Source organism: Numida meleagris, chromosome 25 (assembly GCF_002078875.1).
Source record: "Numida meleagris isolate 19003 breed g44 Domestic line chromosome 25, NumMel1.0, whole genome shotgun sequence".
NCBI classification, from domain to species: Eukaryota; Metazoa; Chordata; class Aves; order Galliformes; family Numididae; genus Numida; species Numida meleagris.
Genome location: NC_034433.1, coordinates 2193108 through 2216529, shown reverse-complemented (window position 1 = coordinate 2216529; position 23422 = coordinate 2193108). Strand labels below are relative to the sequence as shown.

The 23422-nt window shown below is 59.1% G+C and overlaps 2 protein-coding genes across 3 annotated transcripts; both read left to right on the top strand.

Annotated features, from left to right (window-relative positions):
- KLHDC8A (kelch domain containing 8A) lies at nucleotides 7-7718 on the top strand. Of its 2 annotated transcripts, none has more exons than XM_021377426.1 (7): nucleotides 7-358; nucleotides 2910-2976; nucleotides 3086-3499; nucleotides 4443-4607; nucleotides 5782-5997; nucleotides 6474-6575; nucleotides 6766-7718. In XM_021377426.1, exons 3-7 carry the CDS (start codon nucleotides 3124-3126, stop codon nucleotides 6960-6962), a joined length of 1056 nt encoding a protein of 351 aa, XP_021233101.1. In that variant the 5' UTR covers nucleotides 7-358; nucleotides 2910-2976; nucleotides 3086-3123; the 3' UTR covers nucleotides 6963-7718. The 2 variants fall into 2 exon arrangements, with proteins under 2 accessions (XP_021233101.1, XP_021233102.1); XM_021377427.1 differs by having other exon boundaries at nucleotides 3066-3499.
- NUAK2 (NUAK family kinase 2) lies at nucleotides 14667-23201 on the top strand. The gene is made up of 7 exons (XM_021377445.1): nucleotides 14667-14911; nucleotides 18314-18434; nucleotides 19375-19526; nucleotides 20301-20366; nucleotides 21224-21343; nucleotides 21596-21728; nucleotides 21810-23201. Exons 1-7 carry the CDS (start codon nucleotides 14714-14716, stop codon nucleotides 22946-22948), a joined length of 1929 nt encoding a protein of 642 aa, XP_021233120.1. The 5' UTR covers nucleotides 14667-14713; the 3' UTR covers nucleotides 22949-23201.

The window sequence follows — 23422 nt, the reverse complement described above, 5'->3', positions numbered from 1 at the left end:
GGGGGGAGGGGGAGTCTCCTCCATCTCCTCCGTGTCCCCGCATCAGAGCCGTTCCCTGGGACACCGCGGTTTCCCCACGCCGAGCCCCCTCCTTGCTGCTGTGCTGTGTCATCTCTCCCTGCTCCTTGTTTCACAGTGCCGAGGCAGATCCGAGCTGGAGCTGCTGTCTCCTGCGTGGAGCTGTGATTCCTTCCTGGGGTTTGTGCTATTTCCAGCTCCTGTTGCCCCCGTTCCTGTGACGCCTGTCCCCGTGTGCTGGGAACCAGCCCAGGTTGGCAGCACGCTGCGCTCTGCTCCGTTTGCAGCCCCTTTTCCCACGCTGCAGGACAGCCCAGGGCGTATCTTGCATGGCACCGAGGTGAGTACAAGCGTTTTTCCTCGGTAGGGAGCAATGTCTCTATTTGGTTTCCCTGTGAGCATCTTTGTTTTAACCCCGGTGACAGCAAGGAGCGGGTGGGTGGAAGCAGGGATGCTCCTGCAGGAGCCCTGGGTTTGACCTATCACCAGACCCAGGTCTTGGGGGGGGGGGGGGTATTTGGAGTGGTGAAGATGAGGGTCAGCTGTGTGCAGCCCCAGTGCTGCTGTGGGAGATGCCAGGGGGGTACACGTGGTTGCCTGCGTCTTTGTGGGGTCCTCAAAGGGAGGAGCAGGCAGCAGCAGTGCGATGCTTCTGGGGCTTCAGAGCAAGCTGTCCAGCATTGTGCAGGATGGGTTCGTACTTTGTGCTCCCCCCCAGCTGAGGAATATCAAACCTGGAGCATAAAAGCCTCTAAATCCCAGGGAGGGGGTATGGGAAAAGGAGCACAGGCAGCCCCAGGCAGCAGGGCTTGGTCTGGGGACAAGGTCTGCTCTATTTGTGGGCAGCTCTGCCCCTCAGTGCATTCAGCACAGGCTCTCCTATCAATCCCAAATTGCTGTGGGCAATAAATACCACCAGAACAGGCCCCGGTGTGGGCTCAGCTCTCTGCCTGCCATCTCCTCCGATAGGAAAGCAATTACCATTCATTTTGATCCTAACGCAGCCATTTAGGGGAAAAAAAAAAACATTAATGCTCCTGATGTGTTTGGTTATAATGAGGCGATAATTCCCTCTGCCCGGAGCAGAACGTGGCCGCAGTGCACTGGGGCATTGGGTCAGCACATTTAGCAGCTCCTACAGCGCAGCACAGCGATGCTTTCCAGGTGATGCTGGAGAGCCCGAGACAAAACCTGCATACATACACCACAGAGAGCTTCAGACTGACCTCGATCTGCTTTGAAGCGCATGAAAGAGAAGAGCAGTGAATTCTTGAACTCTCCTTCTGCCAAGGCAGCCGAATCCAGGCAGAGCTTTGCTGAGCCACAGCTGGCCTGAGTTTGCAGCTCTTGCTCTGCTGCTCCCTGCTCAGCACTCGGAAGCGCTCCCCCCAGCCCTCCCCATTGCTTTGAGTAACGCTCACGTGCCCGTGTGCTGAAAAAGAGGTTTTTTTTAGGCGACGCTTTGCTAAAAAAAGAGCATTGTACTCGAGATTCAGATATCCGTAATGAATGGCAGCCGAGGAGCTGTCTGGCACCGCGGTGATGTTCTGCCATCGGGCTGTGCTTCATCCCAGGGCTGTGCTTTATCACGGCACAAACCGAGGGGCAGAGCAGCAGAACGACTTAGCCAAGGTCAGGCTGCAAACCCATCACGTTCCTGCAGGCAGGAGCGGGCCCTGCTTTTCTAATGCTCTCGGCTGCGCTGGATTTGTCCGTGGCAATGCACGACAATTCACCTGGAGAGAAGATTAATTATTCACCAAGGCCGTAGTCCGGAGCTGCTTAAAAGCCCCAGTGCTGCTCTGCTGATGTGCATCAGAACAGAGGTGCTGGATGGCAGCTGCAGACCTCATCTGTTGTTTGCCCCTTCCCCTTTGGCTGCTGGGGGGGGATGCAGCTGCTTTGTGCTCCTTCCTACCCCAGTGCTGGGCTGTGCTTGCGTGCTGCTGCCCATCCCACTGCTGGAGCTTTGCAGCCCAGGGAGCATCTGGGGCAGCATTAACCACGTTCTGTGCATTTTAAATGCTGCTCAGTGACTATAGAAATTGGTAAGTGCAAATAAATAGGGAGCCCTCCATCAGCTCTGTTAAGTCTACTGGGTTTAGTGCTTGATAAGGGAAGTGATTCCGATGGATCTCTGTCCACCTGTGCTTTGCTGATGCTTTCATTGCTGTCCTTTAAGTCACGGTTTCAGAGGAAAAACAGGAGCCAAAGGAGCATGGATGTCACCTTCAGATGCTCCCTGCAGAGCAGGCAGCGGGGAGCTGGGGTGGTGGGATAACTGGGAAAGTCTCGGGGGCTGCAAATGGGGACGAGTGGGACAGCCCCATCCCAGTGCAGGTGTGCATGGTGGCAGCCTGCAAGGGCAGAGACAAAAACCTTGCTTTGTTCTAAGGGACATTGTTACCCAACCCAGGGCGCACAGGTGGGGATGCTCAGTGCAAAAAGCACCACCCTGCACAGTGAGTGAGCCAGCAGCTGCCTTCCCTCCTCCTCTTTGCCCTTTCTCTGTCTTCCTGCACTAATTAATCTCATCTGCATTGCTTAATGGCCAGTCTGGGAGGGGAGAGGAAGGAAGGAGGGGTTTGCAGCCGGAGCTGGAGCCTGGCCCCAGGGCTGCTGACGGGGCCCTGGCGTGGTTCATTGCTGTGTCCCAGCATCACAAGGGTCAGGAGGAGGAGGAGAAATGGGGTCGGAGGACGCAAGAAGTTCCCCAGCAGGCAGAGATGCTGCAGGGGAGGGAGCAGACAGCTTGCAGCCTCCTCGCTCTGAATATCACTCGGGGGCGGGGATGCTCAGGAACCAAAGTGACACCAGCCTCCGATTGCCTGGGTTTATTTTTATTTTTATTTTTATTTTTTTTTCTCCTTTTTGTTTTGTTTTATTTTTAGGCTCGGTCTCTGCGTGAGCTGCTGAGGCAGACGTGGATCCGCAGGACGAGCAGAGCTGCAGGGAGAGGTACTGCTGGCATCGGGGGGGTGGCTGCGGTGGGTCTGGGGTTTGCTCTGCTCTGCTGCGAGCACTGCAGTTTGCGTTCCTCCTTGCAGCTCCCCGCTGTGTTTTGCAGCCTAGGCGCCCCGCCGGCAGCGAACGGATGCTGACGCCATGGAGGTGGCCAACACCAGGGATTTCCAATGGAAGACCCTCGCCCCGCTGCCGAGCCCCAGGGTGTACTCCACGCTGGTGGAAGCGGGCGGGCAGGTGTTCGCCATCGGGGGCTGCGATGACAACGGTGTCCCCATGGACTGCTTCGAGGTCTATTCCCCCGAGGCCGACCAGTGGACGTCGCTGCCCCCCATGCCCACGGCCAGGGCCGGGGTGGCGGTGGCCACGTTGGGCAAACGGATCATGGTGATCGGGGGCGTGGGGGCCAACCAGGCGCCCCTGAAGATCGTGGAGATGTACAACGTGGATGAGGGCAAGTGGAAGAAGAGGAACTCGCTGAGGGAGGCGGCCATGGGCATCTCGGTGACGGCGAAAGGCAAGGAGGGCTGGGGAGGGTCGGCATCCCTCCGTGCATGGGGCGTAAATGCTTTCTGGGCAACGCCATAGGGTTGCATTGCTCCCCGACCCCTTCTTTGCTTATAGAGACTGAGCCCCATGTGGTTGTCGTATTCCACCAATGGACCATTCTTGGCTGCCAAAAGCAGATGCAGGCAGCAGTGCGCCCTGCCCCAGAGCTGCGAGGGCTGAGATCAAGCTGCATTTCTGGCAGCTCCAAGCTGCAGGGTTGGAGCTGGGCTTCCCCAGAACTGCAGCCAGTCTGGGTCCCAGCATAAGAAGGAAATGGGCAGAGCCCCTGGCTGCACTGTGGAAGGGGAGAGGTGCAGGTCCCCAAGCCACAGAGCAGCCTGCAGCTTCATCAGAGCAGAGGTGTCTGGTCCAAGCCCAGCACCCACCATGAGAGCTGGCTTCGTGGCTGTGTGCTCAGATCAGCGCCCAGGGAAGGGAAGCACCTGGTTCACAGGGGGACTCCTGCCCCATTCCCTTCCATGAGCTTAATCACAGCTGTACCCACGTTCCGTTAAACACCCGCAGGGCTCTGCCTTCATCTGCCCATCTCATTTTTTCTAATTCCCAGGCAGAGATGTGGAGCATTGATTTCCTTTAACACGTTCTGCCCTGCTTTGAAGAGCCGGGGGCTGGCAGCTGCATGCCTGGGGCCAGGAGCGATGCGCACGCTGGGGATCTGCAGGCAGCTCCTCTGAAAACTGCTCCATTTATTTGCTTAAGTAGGTTTAAAAGCTGCCATCGAGGAATGTTTACAAAGGGCGTTTGCCATCTCCAAGCTGGTTTTCCCTCTGTGCTTGCCTATGGCGGATCAATTCAGCGCAAGAGGCCAGGAGCAGAAATCTCTCCCCACATCCTTCAGGTGTGCTTTCCCATTCTAACTCGGTGCTTTCTCACTCCTTGACCCTGCCCAGACTACAGAGTGTACGCGGCCGGAGGGATGGGAGCCGACCTGAGGCCGCACAACTACCTGCAGCACTACGACATGCTGAAGGACATCTGGGTGTCGCTGGCGGCCATGCCCACGGCACGGTATGCAGCCACCTCCTTCCTGCGGGGCACCAAGATCTACGTGCTGGGTGAGCACCTGCCTTGTCCTCCTCGGGCACCGAGTCGGCTTCTTTGGATGGGCTTGGGGAAATGCCCTCCGTCCTCGTCTGCTTCTCGTGCACACCAGGCTTGCTGCTGTAGGGCTGGCTTGGGCGTGGGGTTTGCATTCACACCTCCTCAGTGAGCACCTGCAGGAGCCCATGTGCCTGCCCGTGGTGGCTGCAGAGCTCGCAGACCTTGCAGCAGCTCGGTGCTGGGCACTTGGTCCCCTTCGTTTGTTTGCTGCTCAGCGTGCAGCCCTGAGACTGCAACAAAAGCCCTTGCACTCAGCTACTGAGTAACAACACTTCTGTCCGTGTGATGCCATCAAAGCACTGCTCGCCTTCATGAAGGGTCGGAGGGAAAGACCTGCTGTTGTTGAGAAGTGCTGGACCGGCCCTTTTGCAGGGAACAATCTTCATTCGTCCTACAGAAAGGGAAACTAAGGCAGGGAAATGCTGCTGGAGGCTCTCAGCCAAATGAGCTGTACCAGCAGCAAAGCTGTGATCAAACCCAGCAGTCCCAGCGGCTCAAACCACCACGCAGCGCTGCCTGTCTGTAGGGTGCCACCAGAAAAGGCTCTTTTGATCTATTCTGTCGTTTGTTTGCTGCCAGCAAACACTCTGTGGGCCCAAAGGTAGCGAGCCAAGGCTCTGCTTCAAAGGCACAAGGAGCATCCAGGCTGAGAGCAGCCGTGTCCCCTTGCATCTGATGGGGGGGGGGACAATAACGCCCGTCTGCGGGTCGTGGTGGCAGCTGCTCTGGCTCTGCTGGGATCGCTGCTTTGCGCCAGCGCTGAGCTCATCTGAATTGCAAACCTCCCCCGAGCGCTGATCCCTTCTCCGCCGTGCATTTGTCTTGATTAAACCAGTGCATGCTAAACGCCTTCCTGCGCCTGCTGCCCGCGGCTGCTGGCTCGAGGGGGAGCAGGAAGGTGTGGTGCACTGAGAGATGGGGTGCTTCGATTTCATGCCGCTGCAATTAAAGGACAGGGAGCACAAGGGGGACGAGTGGCCGGCCTCAGCCCTCATCCCAGGTGACTTATGACCTGAGAATGCCATCGGTGGGAGCTTGCTCTCATCCAGCCCCAGGAGCATCCTCTGGGTCCTGCCACTGTTGAGCCTTGGCTGCTGTTGATCCTTTTCTTTCCATCCCTTCCTGCAGGGGGAAGGCAGTCCAAGTACGCCATCAACGCCTTCGAGGTCTTTGACACCGAGACCAGATCGTGGACCAAGTTTCCCAACATCCCCAACAAAAGAGCCTTCTCCAGCTTCGTGCCCACCGAAGACAAACTCTTCAGCCTCGGGGGCCTGCGGCAGGGCCGGCTCTACCGGCAGCCCAAGTTCATGAGAACCGTGGATGTGTTTGACTTCGAGCAAGGTGGGGTGTCCCAGCTCTGTCCTGGTCCATGGGTGAGGGTGGGTGCATGTGGGGATGCCCCCATGTGCTAGTGGGGTTGGTTGGTTGGTGTTTCAGCTCTCACCTGCTGGGTTTTGTGGGCGTTAAGGGTTCATAAGAGGAGGCAGGAGGGGGAGAAATGTGGTCCAGAGGGGTTCTGCAGCTGCTGGTACTGACAGCTCCTTCGTGATCAAGGTGGTGAGGAAGCTGACCCCTGTGTCGTGGGTTTTATTGCCCCAAGGATGTGCAGCCCACGTGGGAAGGAAGCCAGAGAGCCAAATGGGTGGTGGGGTCACCGTCCCTGGGGCTGTTCGGGAACCATGGGGATGTGGCACGGAGAGATGTGCTCAGTGGGCACGGTGGGGGTGGGCTGACAGTTGAACTTGGTGATCTTAGAGTCGTTTTCTGACCTTAATGACTCTGTGCCGTTGTGGTGCCATCTGTGCTGTCCCTGGCAGGTGGCTGGATGAAGATGGAGCGCTCCTTCTACCTGAAGAAACAGCGAGCAGACTTCGTGGCTGGCTACCTGAAAGGCAGAGTCGTCGTGGCTGGGGGACTGGGTGAGGCCCTGGGGACGGCGGTGACACTTTGAAAGCAAAAAGGAGTCAGATAGAGGCATTACAAAGCGGGGAGACGTGGCCTGAGGGAGCAGTGAAAAGAACCCCACCAAGGGATGAGCTTTGGGGGTGCAGACAGAGGGGGCAAGGAGATGCTCGCTGGTGACCCTCCCGCTTCACTTTGTGTCTCCAGGAAACCAGCCGACCGTCCTGGAGTCTGCGGAAGCTTTCCACCCCGAGAAGAACAAATGGGAGAGCCTGCCCCCGATGCCCACCCCGCGCTGCGCCTGCTCCAGCATCGTGCTCGGGGGCTGCCTGCTGCTGGCGGTCGGCGGGGTGAGCCAGGGGCTGAGCAACGCCGTGGAAGCCCTCTGCCTTTCTGACTCCTAGCAGCAGCCCCCGCGGTCCCCTCTGGTCTCCTTCAGAGCTCCCAGGGGTGGGGGCTGGGGGGGGGAAACCCAGAGGAAAGGACTGCTTGCAGTGTTTGTGCCATGTGTCCTGCTCTGCAGGGGTAGGGTGTGGGTGAGCATCTCCCTGCTGCCATCCAGAGCCCCCCCGGGTTCGGAGGGGTTAGCCAGGTGAGGGGAGAACAGATGCCATGCCCTCTTTGGGCGCTCTGAGGTCTGTGTGTGCTTTCTCCTTGGTGTGCAGGAAGGGAAATTCCCAATCTGCATCCAGGTGCAGGGGATCGTTCTTTTTTGCCTTCGTAGCAAGGCTTTTCCTGCAGGCCTGTAGCATGTCACTGTCACTTTGCCAGGAGCTGGAGCAAGGAGCTGCCAGTGCTCCTGGGAGGGATGGATGCCCAAAGGACTGCTTTGGCAAGAGGCTGGGTGTTACTTTTGGCACAGGAAAAGCACAAAAATGCCTTTGTGGGGTTTCATGAAGAGACGGCCTCCACCTGGATTTTAGTTCCTACCATTATTTGGGGTCTTCTCTTCGGTCCTGGGAGAAAGGAGAGAAATGGAGCCCTCCCTCCAGGGCGCTGGGCAGGGATTTTCCCTTAACTTTGCTCTGCAGGGAGGTCAGAGAGCCACGGCCATGGCTGCTCTTCGGTTTTGTTCCTTCGTTTGGGAGGGTTCGAGCCACTGGCTGTCACTCCCAGCTTGTAGCATCATTAAAAGCTGTCTCCAAAAAACCCCCCTCAGACGAGCCCGCTCTGTGCTATGGGCTATGACTGCAGGAACAGGCAGGACCCGGGCCGAAAAACGGAGCAGAGGGGCAGCGCAGGCAGCTGTGCCGGGGCTCAGCGAGGTGTCCCGGGAGGGATGCGGCCCTTTTTCCTTCCCGCACACCCCAGCCTCGCTTCGGGGACGGCGGAGCGCGGGGGACATCGTGCGGCCGCTGCCGCCATCGCAGCGCGCACCGGGACCGCTCCCCCGCCCCGACCCCCCCCCCCTTCTTCGGCTCCATCCGCCGGGACCGGCCCAGGATCCCCCGGTACCTCCTGCCCCGGGGGGGCCGGGCCCGGCTGCGAGCTTTGCTGGGAGGCGGAGGAGCGAGCGGAGCTCCCGAAGCGCAGCGCTGACAGCTCCGAGCAGCTCCGTGTGATCTCAAAGAGGAGATGAAAGGGGAAAAACAGCGACTCGGCAGCGAACAACCCGCTCGCTAATTGTTTACATCCCACCTGCTCGTCTCTGGAAAAGCACAAGAGGAGCAAACAGCGCCTGCCCCCGTCCCCTGTCATGTTCCCGTCTGCGTTCCCGGAGCTCGGTTCATTCAGGCACCGCGTTGCGGGAGGCTGAGCAAATGTGAACAGCAACGAGGAGCTCTGCCCCTGAAATGCGGCTCTGCCCCCAAAACGTTGCTCTGTCTGGGGGGATCTGGGGCTGGGAGCACCCTTTCTGCATGCACACAGCGTGCTGACCCCGGGGTAGCGCATCCCTTTGAGAACCGGGGGAGGATGGGACGGAGCAGTCTCCCTTTCTAGAACCAACCCCACGTCTCCCGGCGCAGCAGATCTCTGTTTCAGCCGCCTCTGCACAGCTGAGAGGCTCTAGCTGTTAACGAAGAGTTTTCCTTTGTCCTTAAGGAACCTTTCCCACACATCTCACAGCCCGATGCTCCTTGCTTTCCCAGCCTCTGGTTCTTGCAGCCGGACCAGACCCTGGGCTCTGCGCTGCCTTTGTTCAGCTGGAGCAAGGGGAGGAGGAACCCGCTGCCTTTGTCTGCCTGCAGCACAGCTGGGGGCTGCTCCTTGGCTTTCTCCTTCCAGAAACGCTGCAGAGCGAGGCAGACAAAGCAGCGCCATGGGAATAAACCCGCTGCAGGACTTAATGAAGAGATGTCAGGGAGCGGGGAAGAGGCTGGGGGGAGGGGGGAGGGAGACGGTCAGTAATCAAAGCTGGAGATGTGCCGAGCATGTAGAGAGGGGGAGAAAGAGGAGCTCCTGAAGCAGCAGCACAGCAAGGAGCAGGGCTGGGTCAGCCGCTTTGTAGCGTAACCCAGCTCTCATTACGGAGCTGATCCCAGAGCCGTGCTGTCTCCAGCCGGCAGCAGTCGCTCTGTGGGGCTCGGTGCTCGCCGTGGGGGTGCTTTCCCCATGGCTGCGTTCAGGAAGGAGCTGCAGAGCCTTCAGAGCCTTCCAGCTGCCTCTGCTCTGCCCGCTCCCAGCTAACGCTCGTTTGGAGAGCTCTGTATCTGATGGGTTGGCGTTGTCCTCCTTAATAACGCTGTTTGTCGGTAGATCGTAAATGGCTTTGCAAACACGGAGAGGTAACCAGGGAGCGGGAGGGGACACATCTACAATTGCTTCGTGCTGAGAGATGGGGTGAGCCATCTGTGTGCTCTGCCCCAGCGCAGCATCGCAGCTCTCAGTGTGTCCAAAGCACGGCACCCGCAGCCTCCGCTGAGAGCAGCATCCCCTCCCTGGCTGCTCTCAGCTCTGGGAAATCCCACATCCCTCCCGTGGGCTGAGATTCCCCGCAGGAGCAGTGGAAATCCTCCAGCTTTCTCCATCCCTTGGCAGCTCGGCGCTGGCACTCGCTGCTCCCAGCACGCTGCCAGACACGAGTGGGAGGATCCTGTCTCTCCCCGGATCGGTTCCACAGCTGCACCTTGCATCCTGCAGCCCTGCCTTGCTCCTGCCGGGCTGTTCACCTCCCCCTCCGGGTGCTTTCCGAACGGCAGATGGCATCCATGGGCCGAGCCAGCGGCACCTGCTGCAGTGTGACCCTGCCCTGTTGCTGGGGGGGCTCCAGCGGGCTGCCCGGGCTGTGCTAATGGCATCCAGCAAATCCAAGGGACTTTGCACAAACAACTCTATGTGAAAAGGGCCAGAGGATCTTGCAAATCGCTTGACGTGAAAAGGACATCGTGCATCCCCCCACAGTGCTCCGTGTCCCGTGAGCAGGCGTTGCCTCTGGGTCCCAGCACCTCGCAGCTGCTGTGACGGGGCTGAATTCTGCTCTCATGTCCTCTGAGCAGGTTGGAATGCTGCTGCGCATGGTGTGTGTGTGGCTGAGTCCTGCTCACACCGCTGAGCTCTGCCACGGATCATTCTGGCTTGGATAGCTGCACATTTTCTTTCCCCAGATGCACGTTGCGTCTTTCCTGTGGGTGATGCTGGTACTTCCACCTCTGGCACCGATGGATCCCTTTGTGCCTGGAGGGACAGGGCAAAGCCCCAGCGGGGAGATGGAGCCCATTGACCCAACCAGGGGCTTCGGACCAGCAGGAGCAGCAGGATGAGCCCTCAGTCCTGCAGAGCAGCCCAGCAGAAGCTCCCAGCTGAGTTTGTGCTGCATTCTGACAGGGCTGCACACACCCGCACCACCCGCCAGGCTGCTGCTGCTGAACCACAGGTGTGACAGCAGGGATGCTCGAATTCACGCGTTGCACAGCTCCACGAGCAGCAGATATGCACCGGGTGACAGCGCACAGCCCCTGCTGCTCTCTCCTCCCCGCTGCACTCCAGCAGAGCAGCCCTCCTGGTAACGCTGGGCAGGGCATCCCAAAGTGACTGGAAGCAAACTGCAGTCAGTGCTCATTGTTCGGGGGCAGGAACGCATCTCACCTCATCTCACATCGGGAGGAGTGCTGCTGTCTGTCTGACACTGACAACCCATTAAAATGCCAGCTCAGTAGCGGGCACGCTCAGGCTTTGGCACGGAAGACCTGCTGATGACAAAGCACATTTGCTGAAGCTGGCCCCTAGATCGCTGTGACTGCTGTGGGTGGTGCTGCAAAGGGAATGTTTTAGGAATAACTGGGTTACGACCCAGCTTCCTCCCTAAGATGCAGAGATAATTTGATCTGCTTTGGAGCACCGCTGTCAGCAGAGCCCTTGTGGTTTTCCAGCTCCTAACGGCGCTCAGCAAATCACGCAGCCGGCTGCTGCCGTGTCCCTGTCTGAACTCCCAATACTCCAAGTTGTGCTTGCTGGAAGCTGGGCTTCTCCACGTTGGCTGAGGGCTGACCCAGCACCGAGCGGAGCCGTCGCTGATTGCTGTGCCGGTGTTGTTGCCAACGAGCATCGCTGCTATTGTCCTCAAGCAGGCTTTGTCTGCACAAACAGGAAACTTCCCGAAAGCAAACTCCCATCTATCAGGCTGCAGAGCAGACATCTGGCTGCACAGCTCCTGGGTCTTGCATGTAACATGTGCAGCATTGTGCTGCTCTGCTCCTGCTTGGAGGGAGACAATCTCTGGGCTCAGTGCTCCCTTTGCTCATCAGCCAACCCTTCCCAAACGGGGACGCAGTGTGAAGCTGTGTGTGAATGCCTTCATACCGTGTCAGCAATGAATTTCTCCTCACTGGGATCGCTGGGGATGGAGCTTCTCCATTGGGCACCGGGATCCATCTGTCACTGTCACCATTGTGCCCCTGTCCCCATCAGCTCCCCAACCCCGTGACATCCCCGCCCAGCCACCAGCACACAGAGCTTCCCATCAGCATCTGCCCCAGCACAGCGGTATCGAGGCACAACCATGAAATGCAGAAGCTTCCTGCACTGAGCATGAAAGCTTTCTGGGGAGAGTTTGCTTCTTTTTTGTTAGAAGCATCTCAGCATTTCTGCAGCCCTCCAGGTGGCCCAAGCGCCGGTATCTCAGCCCTTGCCCTTACTTTTTTTTTTTTTCTCTTCTTGATGTTCTTCACTGCTCAGACTTCTATATATAAAGCTGCTCAGAGCAACACATTTTTCTTCGCCCTGTCTGGCTGGCTGGGGCGGGATTTGTGCTTTCCATGATCCAGCCCTGTCTGCAGCATGTCTGCTATCTCCGTGGCCACATGCAGCAGGAGCTTGAGCTGCTCAGCATCCCCTTATGGGACCAATATGGGCGCTGTGCAGGACGATCCTCCCGCTGCCCATCCTGGGCACAGAGCCGACCTTTTTGGGATGGATGACTGGAGGAATGAGCTGGGCTTGGATGGCCTGAGCAGGGGGTGGGGGGATAAGCCCGGCAGCCACGGTAGGTGCAGGTGCAGAGGTGTCTTGCTGTGCCATCATGGGATTTGATGGGTCATAAATTCCTTTTCCAAGGGCTCCCGTTGGTGCTTAATGCGTTTCCCTTCTTCTGCTGATAGATGGGGCACCCAGCGGGGAGGATCAGAGCAAAACCCCTTTCTTGGGTGTTTTTGGAGGAGGGATGGGTTCCACACCTGCCTGAGCTGCCCCGCAGCGGGAGGGCAACGCTGCAGGCTGGGAGGCCGCTAATGAGAGGCAATCATTGGCCTTTTTGTTGCCTCTGGCATTGTAATGCCTGGCAGGGCACCTTCCCCTATTGGAGTGCTGACTGCTGCGCATGGGTCTTCACGTTCTGCCCACGACTCGGGTGTTTTTAGCAGAGGCAATGCTTTAGCGTCTATTTGGAATTAAGAAATAATAATCCAAACGACAACAGCAACGATAACAATAATTAAAAAAACCAAACCAGGAGGCTGGAAGCGAACCAAGCTCCCGTCCTTCCAAAGTGTCGGGTCGATCAGATTCGCTTTGAGGTTTACCTGACGCGGAGCCAAATTCCTGGCTGGCTTTCGTGGAGGTGTTAGCAGCCACGCCGAGGTCTGTGCTGCTGCAGAGAGCACAGCTGGGACGGCCAGGAATGGGGCTGGGGGTTTTCCGTGAGTTTCCCCACCGCTGAGGAAGCAGCGGTGATACCCACGGCCACGACAGAGGATCCTTAGCGGTGGATTCCGGCCGACTTAGATCTGTGTCCCTTGTCATTTCCATTAAAAAGGGCTTCCTGAGGGAGCCTGGAACAAAAGCATACCTCAGCTGAGTGTCAGCGAAGGGAACCGCAGAGAGGAATTTATCTGCTAGAGACAGAAAGAGCAGCAACCCAAGTCATTTCCTTTCATCCCGGGGAAAGCCTCTGGAAGGCATCCTTATAAATCAAGAGGACATTAAACGTGTGCTTAAGGCTAAATCGTGCTCGAGCACTTCCTGGGCCTCTGGGCAAACCCTGAGCGATCCCACAGCTGTCTCTGGGACCGCGGCTGTGTGGGCTGAGACATTCTCTGCTCTATTGCAACAGGGAGCTTTGCTTCTTCCCCTTCCACTCGGCGGCAATCTCTGGGCTGCGCCTGAACAGGATCCTATCTGTTTACATTGACATCGAAATTACAGCAGTTTAGTTCGTCTCAGCCACGCTTTGTTTGCCTCCCCTATGGGCCGTGCTGGCTGCCTGCAGATCGAAATGCAGCTCCTGTTACTGCGCTGTCAATAATTCATCGGTGCAACTCCGCTTCGGGGCAGGATGTCCTCGGGACGCCCACCCCACACCGGGGCGGGTGGGAGATGGCTGATGTTAAACCGGGCATCGAGGTTTGCCCACGGCACTCAGCTTGGGGGAAGGTTTGCACTGAGAGGAGGTGTGGGAATCTGCAAAAAGCCCTTCACCCCGATGTCTCCTGAGCTTCCAGACAGCCATACAAACCAAGGGTGCGAGATGCTTTGAGTGTTGGGGCTGCAGGGATGAGCAGGGTCCCGGTGCACGGCTGTGTCCCACGTCTCAGCTTCAGCACCCATTTCTGTGGCTGCGCTGTGGGGTGGATGCATTCAACAGCACCTTTCTAACCCAGCGCTCTGCTACCCAGCCTGCAAGTCCAGGAGCTCTGCCTGGCTCCCACCCCAACACGGGATGGCACAGCCAACATCTCTATGCTCAGGGACACAAAGCCTGCAGCGAGGGGCCGGGGCTGCGCCCTCATCCCTCACACGAGCCCCCCGCTTTGCCTCACCCCGTCTGCCCCGAGCTGCTGGAAGCGGTGGGAAAACCCAATTCTGATGAGTAACGCCGCAGTTATCTCTTTCTTCCATCGCTACGGTGTGTCCTCGCACATGCCAGAACCGGGCAAGAGCTTTTGTTTGGGCTGCGCCGGGAAATCATCGCATTCTTTTAATATCTCAAAACAAAGAGTTACCACAGGGGCGAGAAAAAAAAAAAATACAACACAAAAAACCCAGACCACACGGGGAGGTGCTGCCGAGTTCCCCAGAAACGTCCATACAATGCATTTGCGTGGGGGCAGCCCGCAGACATTCTGTTCCCCCCACGGATCCCTGCTCCCTGCACTCAGGACTGAGCACCGGCCTGTGGCTGTGCCTGCCTGGGCTCTGCTCTCGTTGATTTTGCCCTCGGTACGTGGTTGCTGGTTGGTTTTTATTCCGAGAGCGAGCCGGGTGCGTCGCGGTTCTGTGTGCGCGGCTGTGGCTGTCCGTGCATCCCCCCCCCCCCGACGTAGCCCTGCGTCTCTCTCAGCCTGGTGCACCCGGGCGCTTTGCTGCGCACCCTCCCCACACCCTGCCCCCCCCCCCTGCCCCCCCGGCTTCTCCTTTTGGGGGCAGCTACCTCCCCACATCCCCTTCTGCAAAGCCTGCAGCACGCCCCTTCCCACCCCCCCTGCAGCGCGGGACCCCGCTTTTCTCCCTTCTCATCCCACCCAGCGCTCTCCTTTACAGCGCTGCCCCGCGCATCCCCAACTTGTCAGCTCGGCCGCACCCGTCTCCACGCCCCCCCCCTTAATACCCGCGGTGCCGGGGGTCCCCCTGCACCTGCCCAGCCCCTCGCCCCCTCCTCCCCGCACCGGCGGCCGGGCGGGGCGGGCTGCACGGCGGCCAATGGGCGCGGGGGGGCGCGGCCGTCGGGGTCGCCGCATTTAGGAGCGGGGCGGGGGACGGCGGAGCCGGGAGGGAGCGCGGCATGGAGCGGGCGGCGGGGCCCGGGAGCACCTCGCTGGCCGAGGGGTTCATCAAATCGCCGCGGCCGCTGATGAAGAAGCAGGCGGTGAAACGGCACCATCACAAACACAACCTCAAGCATCGCTACGAGTTCCTGGAAACGCTGGGGAAGGGAACGTATGGGAAGGTGAAGAAAGCACGGGAGCGCTCCGGGAAGCTGGTAAGAGCCGGTGCTGCGCTTCCCCGATGTTCTTTCGGCGCATCCTTGCTGCCCCGGTGCGGCGGTACCGGCTCCGGTTCTGCCCCGCCGGTATAACCGGGACCAGCGCGGTTCTGCCGAGCCCCCGGCGCCGGGGGAGCGCGGCCCGAGGGGGGCAGGACCCGGGGGGGGGGGTGAGGGCTGCTGTGCCCCTCGTCCACTTGACCCAGTCGGGCTTCCTGAGAAGAGAGGGGTTTGCAGATATCCGATGTGGAAGAGCAAACATCGCGCTCCGGTCTCAAGGATCGTTCCCTTCCTCTCGCCCCGGTGTTGAGTTGGTTTTACATGTTGACTCTCGGGGGCATGCAAGCAAAGCTGAGCCCCTCAGAGCCCGGAGTGTCTGCTTGAAATCGTGACTCACTGAATCGCTGTCTCGGCCCCTTTGGAAAAAGTGGCTCTGTGCAATGCAGGGCTCAGCCTGGTGGGATTCGGGCAGTTCAGCCTTAAGCACCCCGTGGTGCATGGGTGCATTGCAAGCAGTGAGGCTCTGAGCACCAGAGAGGTGCAGGATTGGGTTGCTAGCGTGCTACCGGAGCGTGTCAAGGAAAACAACTGTAAATTGGAGAGGTTTTTCTTGTGTAACACAACAGCTCTTCGTTAAGTCAGATCTGCAGTTTCCATTACCCTATCTGATGCTGCTGCATAACCAGGGCCTTGCAATGCAGCTCCCACCCACCGGCCTGGGAGGGTCCCGTCCCTGGGGTGGGTGAGGAGTCCCAGCTTTCCCTTTCTGCACCAAACAAAGCTTGTGCAGGGGATCTTTGAGCCGCCGGAAAAGGTTCCTACCTGTGGAAGCCCCTTAGGACAGAGACTTGTTTGTCTGGTAGCATAAATCCATTATCATGCAAATCAAATACACACACCAATGGCTCTTCCATAAGTGCCAAAGATCGTCCAAGGCTGGACTAACTAGTACTGCAGCGAGCCGGCCCTGTGGGAACAGGAGGCTTAACCACAAATCTCTCCTCTTCCCACAAATTCTTTCTTGCACCACTCAGCATTTCCGGACCTGTTTAATCTTTAGGCTTATCCCGAGCCGGGTCGTTATTTACTCCTTCTCTAAGTGGCTTTCACTTCCCAAAGGCCGAGGTGTGAGCAGGCACTGCTGCTCCTGGGTTACCCCCTCCTGGGCTGTGCAGATCCCACATTACAGCAGCACTGGAGCTGCTCCGTGCACGGCTTTGGCTCATCCAACTGCACAGCCAACGCACTGAATGTTGAACCATCGTGCTTAGCTGCTTGGCTGTCATTCTTTTCTCCCCCTTTTTATCTTCTTTTCGCCTTACCCCCTCATGCCTTTCGGTTTGAAGGCGCGTGCTGTGGTGGTGCAGTGCCTCCTGCACCTGCTGGCAGGGCAGCATCTGGCCCTTTCCCTCTTGCAGCTCTTCCAGCCTGGTTCCACAGCCCAGGGCGAGCAGGAGCTGGGAGGGCCCTCGTGGGGTCAGGAGCAGATCCGTGGGTTTGTGCAGTGCTGGGGGAAGGCAGCACCTGGAGCGTTCCAAAGCAGCAGAGCCTCCTTTGATCTCCACCAAGGGGCGAACCCCGATCCCTTCCGGAGTGCGCTGTGATCCATATTTCATGGAGCATGAAACGCTGCACTTGCAATCTGGAACAACTTCTGAAGTGCTGCCTGGGGTTGTAGCTTAATGCATCTTTCAGCAGCTGCTGAAAATACCTGTTCTGCCCCCAAAAACACTTTTTAATTAAGAAGCCTTTTTGACTTGGAAAGTACCCTGGCGTTCTCAGGGCTCCAGCAGTGGGGCTGTTTCCTACAGGAGATTTTTTCACATAGCATTGATGGAGGGGAGGGGGGTGTTGGTTGTGTTACTGTGTCCCTTGAGCTGCCATCCCCACTGCTGGGATGCCTTCCCCTCTCTAAGGGAAGCACCTCGTGGTTGGGCAGGGGATATTCTGGGACAAAGCAGGTGCTCAGTACCCCCTGGGAAAGGATGAGAAGCCCGAGGGCTGATGGGTGGATCAATCCCTCTGCCTCTAATGGTGGGTTTGGGCTCTGGCGAGACCCAAGCAGTGGCTTCGTGCTGTGTGCTGCCCGTTAGGAGAGCCCCCAGGGCTCTGAGAGCGCTAAACCCTCTGGCAGAGGTCACTAAGTTGTGGGTGTTCCCTGCTCAGGGCACACGCAGCCAGGGGCATCTCCTGAGGCATCCCACCCTGCGGCCGCTTTGTCTTTTCTTGGCAGCAGGCCTTGCTCTGAGACCAGGCTCAGCCTGCAGCACACTGTGTGCACCCCAAAATGCAGTGCTGAGGTCTGGCAGACGAGAGAAGTGGGGCAGCAGGGACGTGGGAAGCAGGAGCAGGGGGTTCGCTGCACGAAGGCTTTGCCCGCGTTGCACCGGGGTCACGTCAGCGGGAGCAGGAGCGCAAACTGTTAAACTTTAACCTGCTAACCCAGCACAAAGGTCCTGGCAGGGAATACCTGGGTTTCGAGAAGCTATGAAGTGCCTTCAGTATTGCTTTCAGTATTGCTTTGCACAACGCCCTGTGCCTGGGTTATTGAGCTCCCGTGGCCAGAGTCTGCTCTGCTCGGCTGCTTGCTTCCAGCCCTGGGCTTCTGCAGAGTCAGACCGACACCGTGAACGCAGTGCTGTGGCAGCTGAGATCTCACTGCTATAGCATCTGGTGGCTTCTGGGGCTCCGATGGGCTCTGCAGCCTGGGACTGGCCATGGGGTTTCTGACTCCCCTAAACCAGAGGGACCAATGTCAGAGGCCCTGAACACCGCCTGGAGAAGGGGCCCCGGTGCTGGCTGTGCAGCTGGGCCCACTGGGTGCCTGCAGCCCCCCTCCCTGTTGCCGTGAGACCCGGGCTGGGGGTCCCTTTGCGGGATTAACTCTGTTCCGCATTCTTGCCTGGTACAAAAAAAAGAGGTTCTGCCGGATTCAGTTGTAAATTCAACCCTAGGAGCGCATTGTTTCTCCCCAGCCCCTTTGAAAAAGGATTAGAAGGCGTCTATTCTCCAGCACTCACTCTTCTCTCTCCTCCCCTTTCAATTTCCTTGTAGAAGAGAACTTGAAAAGCCAATGGAAGCCGCAGTGCAGCTCACGTCACCAGCAGAGTCCTGTGCTTGCTGCCTGCAGATCTGCTCCCTCACACCAAACTTTCCCTTCCCTCGACATAATCAGCTCCTTGAAATAAGCACTTGTGAGGAGAGCAGCACCTGTTTTTTCATTTCCATGGCCCCGAGAAGAAGTTGTTATCTCCGCAGCCATGTGCAGGCTGCATTCCTGGCTGCAGCCCAGCGGGAACTGTAGCTGGGACCCAGCTCCTGTAAGAGCTGCTCTTTCCAAGGTGCTCCTTGCCCTGTAGTGGGGAGATGTGGGTGACCGTTGCGTGTCCTCCTTCCCAGGTGGCCATCAAGTCCATCCGGAAGGACAGAATCAAAGACGAACAGGACCTTGTCCATATCCGGAGGGAGATAGAGATCATGTCGTCCCTCAACCACCCCCACATCATCGCTGTCCACGAAGGTGAGCTCCCTCCTCATCACCCCTTTTCCTTCTGGCCACTTCCCTGAGTTCCCCCATGGGAGCTCGCCATGGGGAATGCACGGCAGGGGAACCAGCAAGCTCCAAAGCAGAGGGACTCCCTGCAGCTCCATTTCAGCCTGAGGCAGGAGCAGGGCTTTCTCCTGCCATCCTTCCCTTTCCCTTCCCTGGGGCGTAGGAAAACCAAACCACAGCTTCAGCGTCTGCTCCTGCTGCTGGTTTCTGTTGTACGGCCGGGACTGGGCTCTGCTCCCAGGCTGTCAGGGCAATGAGGATGGCAGCCGAAGGGCGAGTCCTCAGGATCAGATTTGGGCTGCTCCAGTTGGAGACTTGCTCCTCACTCCCTTGGTGACAAACTGGTGTGGCCGTGACCTTCCTGGTGCCTGGGGTTTGTTGCTCTGCGCCAGGTGCGTGTGTGTTGTTGCCACCTCTGTGGTGTACGTGTGGTATCCAAAGCCCTTTTGTCCTCCAAACAAAAGCATGCTGCCTGGTGGTTTATAGAAGGTGTTTGCAAGGACTGAGTCACGCCGCTTGCTGGAATTCAAAAAATACTGAGGCAGCTTTCTGCAAATAGGAGGAAAGCACTCCAGCTGTGGGCTTGGGCCAGAGCGCAGTGGGAGCAATGGGAACACACAATGCCTGGCTGCGCCCGTACCTCCAACCCCTCCCCAAGGAGCTGGGGTCCGTGAAGCATGGAAGGTCCATGTCTCAGCCTCCTCGTGCAGGATCAGAGCTCATCTTTGGCCATAAAAATCCAGTTGTCCCCATCTGGCCTCCAGATCCCAAACCCAACGCCTCCCATCCTGCAAACCACGCGGGTGGACAGGCCGTGTGCTGGGGTCACTCCGAACCTCCCCTCCCTGAAGGGCACGTGCAGAAGTCCTCAGCTCTGAGCGTCCCTCCCGTCTCCGTTCCCATGCAGTGTTTGAGAACAGCAGCAAGATCGTCATCGTGATGGAGTACGCCAGCAAAGGGGACCTGTACGACTACATCAGCGAGCGGCAGCGGCTGTCGGAGCAGGAGGCTCGCCACTTCTTCCGGCAGGTTGTGTCGGCCGTCTACTACTGCCATAAGGTGAGTGGGGGCTCCACGGGGGTCAGCTCCCGTGGGCTCACGTCTGGCGGCGATGCTCAGCCCGGGCTGGGATGCTCGGGGCTGTTGGGTTTTCTTGGGAATCGGGGTTCGGCCCCGCTCCTTATCTGAAGGGTGCGGTGCCCTCGGGCCTGTGCGGGGGAAGTGCCCCGACTGCTTTTAGGAAAGCGCTGCCTGGCTGCTGTGGTGTCAGGCTGAGGAACCCTGCCCTGTCCCACCCGTGTCGGGGGAGACGCCCAGGGCTGTCTGCGAGGGCGGTGGCTGAGCCCTGGGTCAGCACCTCTTCCACTCGGCTGCAGGATGGGCTCTGCCTGCTGGGCGGGCGCTGGGGGGCTCCCTGGGGGTGCTGCAAGGTCCTGCTGGGGTCACACCTTGTGCCAGGTACCTGCCTGCCTGTGGCAGGAATGGGGGGGCTGTAGGCACCACCTGAACCCAAGGCAGGCTGGGACGTGGCTTAGAAAATCCAGCAAAGCACGGAGCTGTGCTCACCCTGGGGATGGACACAGGGCTGGGGTGGGTGCAGGAGCCCAGCGTGGCACGCGGCGCTGACAGCAGCACCCAGCTCAGGACGTGGTTTACAGCCCGTCCTCGTGCAAGCACCCGGAGTTATTTGCTGCTATCTCCTTGCTGTCACTGATGTGAACGCCCGTGCTGTCGCCACTGAGCCGGCACAGTGAACGGCAGTGACCTCCCTGTGTTGCCTTTCCCTTCCTCAAACATCCTGTCAGCTCAACACGCCTCTCCTCCCTCTCGCAGAATGGGATCGTTCACAGGGACCTGAAGCTGGAGAACATCCTTCTCGATGCCAACGGGAACATCAAGGTGAGGGGCTGCTGGCGCATGGCCATACCTTGGGCTTCACCCAGCAAAGAGCTCGGGGATGCTGGTGTATGGGGGGGCTGTGATGCCCTATTTCCCCCGGAACACGTGGTCCTTATGGCTCTGGGAAGGCTCTATCAGCCCAAAGGCTGCAGCTGTTTGACCAGAATGAGAGAGCAAGGCTGAGGGATGGGGGCCGGGGTGCTGCCCTGTGGTCTGCAGCTGAAAGGGAGAGGCTGCAGAGGCAGAGCGTCAGAGTTAAAGCCATCAGTGTTTATCTCTGCTGATAAGAGGGCAAAGTCTGAAGCAGAGTTCAAAACAAGACACGCTGGGGAAGAAGTGGTTTCCCAGTGAAAGTCTCAATTCCCATAAGCACAGGGCAGCCAAGTGCTGCTTCACCCCATGGCAGTGCCTCTCTGCTGGGTCAGAGCGGTTGGAGATAAAGGGACGGGGCTTTATCTGTGCAGTAGGTGATGGTGTCATTGGGACTGTGCCTTCTGCTCCCTGAGTGGTGGCTGTCCTGAGCATAATGAGTGCCCACATGCTAGCGGAGCTGATAGGGCACGTATCAGCCTCGTGGCTATGGGTGAGCTGGAGGGGAGCTCTGTGGTGCTGCTCTGGTCACACCTGGACACAGGCCCACAGCTCTACAGCTTCAGGTAGAGGTGCTGCTCCACCTGCAGACAGCAGCCTTGCTGCTCGCTAGGAGCTGTGAACTTGGAGGTGCTCAAGGCCAGGTTGGATGGGGCCCTGGGCTGCCTGATCCCGTAGCTGGCGATCCTGCCCACAGCGGGAGGTTTTGCAGCTCGATGACCCTTCCAAGCAAAGCCGTTCTATGATGATTTTGTGATTCTCTCCAGATTGCAGACTTTGGCCTGTCCAACGTTTACCAGCAGGACAAATTCCTGCAGACGTACTGCGGTAGTCCCCTCTATGCATCACCTGAAATCATCAATGGACGGCCCTACAAAGGCCCAGAGGTACGTGGTGCCTTGTGGGGTGGTCTCACTGCCTCTTAGCTTGGACTTGGGGCAACTCTGGGTGTTCTCCCAGTATGGGAGCTGTGATGGCAGAGACCCGTTTGGGATAGCAGTTCCCACGGGCAGAGCTCTGTGTTAGCTGGGGGTCGTGGCTGGATGGAGGCAGCTGGGGGTGGTCCTGCCCCATGCCATGTCCTGGGGTGGTGACCTGGTCCTGCTGCCCTCACCCCAAGGTCCCTGTCCTTCCTGCAGGTGGACAGTTGGTCCCTCGGTGTCCTCCTCTACATCTTGGTCCATGGCACGATGCCCTTCGATGGCCATGACTACAAGACCCTGGTTAAGCAGATCACCAACGGGGACTACCGGGAACCCACGAAGCTGTCAGGTAGGCAGACCCCACAACCCCATGCATTTCCCCCACCCCCAAGCTTATGCTCTCCTGGTGCCTGACCTTCCTCTCCCCCAGATGCCTGTGGGCTGATCCGCTGGATGCTGATGGTGAACCCGGAGCGCCGTGCCACCATCGAGGACATCGCCACGCACTGGTGGGTCAACTGGGGCTACCGCGTGCCCGTCGGCGAGCAGGAGCTGCTGCGGGAGAGCAGCGAGTCCCCGCTGGCCACGGTGGCCGAGTGGCTGCGGCGTTCCTCCCGCCCCCTCTTCGAGAACGGCTCCAAGGTGCGGTGCTTCTTCAAGCAGCACATCCCCGGGGTGGCCCTGGAGCGGCAGCGCTCCCTCAAGAAGTCCAAGAAGGAGAACGACGTCTCCCACGCGCTGCAGGAAGGGGCTGCGGCCCCGGAGAACCCCTCCAAGTCCATCCTCAAGCGACCCAAGGGCATCCTGAAGAAGAGGAATTCCTGCGAGCAGAAGGTGCCCGTCCCTCCGCCAGCAGCTCCTGGGGGAGAGGCGAAGAGTGAGGATGGGGACGTGACTGCCATGGGGCTGAGCCCAGTGCTGCCTTCTGCGGTGCTGGGGGGCAGCGAGGGCAGCGGTGTGGTCCCTGTGGCTGCGCCCAAGAAGGGAATCCTAAAGAAGCCCCCGAAGAGGGAATCAGGGTATTACTCATCCCTGGAGTGCTGCGAGTCCGCGGACGTCCTGGATGCGGGGAGCTTGGACTTCGAGAGCAGCGTGTTTGCTGACAGCCCCTCCGCCGAGCAGGGCCCCCCCGTCCTCCCCGGCAGCCTGAAGGGCATCCTCAAGCACAGCAGCAAATACACCGGCAGCGCTGAGCCCCACAGCCCCCCCAGGCAGAGCTTCGGGTGCTTTGACGAGGTGTCCTTGCCCAAACCCCCCCTCGCCCCCCGCCCTCGTCCATCCAGCGCTGTGAGCGAGGACAGCATCCTCTCCACCGAGTCCTTCGAGCAGCTCGACCTCCCCCCACGCGTCCCCCCCGGCAGCAGCGGGGCCATGCGGGGTTGCGTCTCCGCCGACAGCCTCCTGCGCTTGGAGGAGGAGGAGGAGGTGGATGAAGGGCGCAGGCTGCGCCGCTGGACCGTGACGCATTGCCCCAGCGCGCTGAGGGAGAGCCGCTTCTCCCTGGAGAGCTGTGACAATGTCACCGAGGTGTACCGGCACGCCGTGGCCATCAGCATGAAGCTGAGCTGAGGGCTGGCTGTAGGGATGGGGTCCCTGAGCTTGGGACAGCCCCCCGCTGTGGGGAGAGGGGGCACAAGCCCCCTCCCTGGGGCTCGCTTCTACCTGGGGAGGGGGCTGCCCTGTGTTCCCCCTATTTATTTTTGCAGCCTCTGGGAGGAGGTTGGATGCGCACAGGGATGAGGTTGTGGGGTGGGGAGGGGGATGCCCTGAGGGCACATCTCAGAGGATGGGGGCAATAAGAGGACCAAAGCCCTAAGCTGCCCTCGTTGCCCCCCCGCCCCGCTCCTGCCAAGTGCTCTCTGTGCCACCACACTGTCCCTCCCTGCAATTCCCCCTCCCCACCACCATGCAAGCAGGCTCATCTCATGGGAGGGAAGAAATGGGGGGGGCGGGGTTGGATTTCTTTGCACTGTTTTTTCTTTTTTGGCTGCACAACATGGGGCAGGTAATATACCTCACGCAACTGGAGATGTAGCAAGGGGG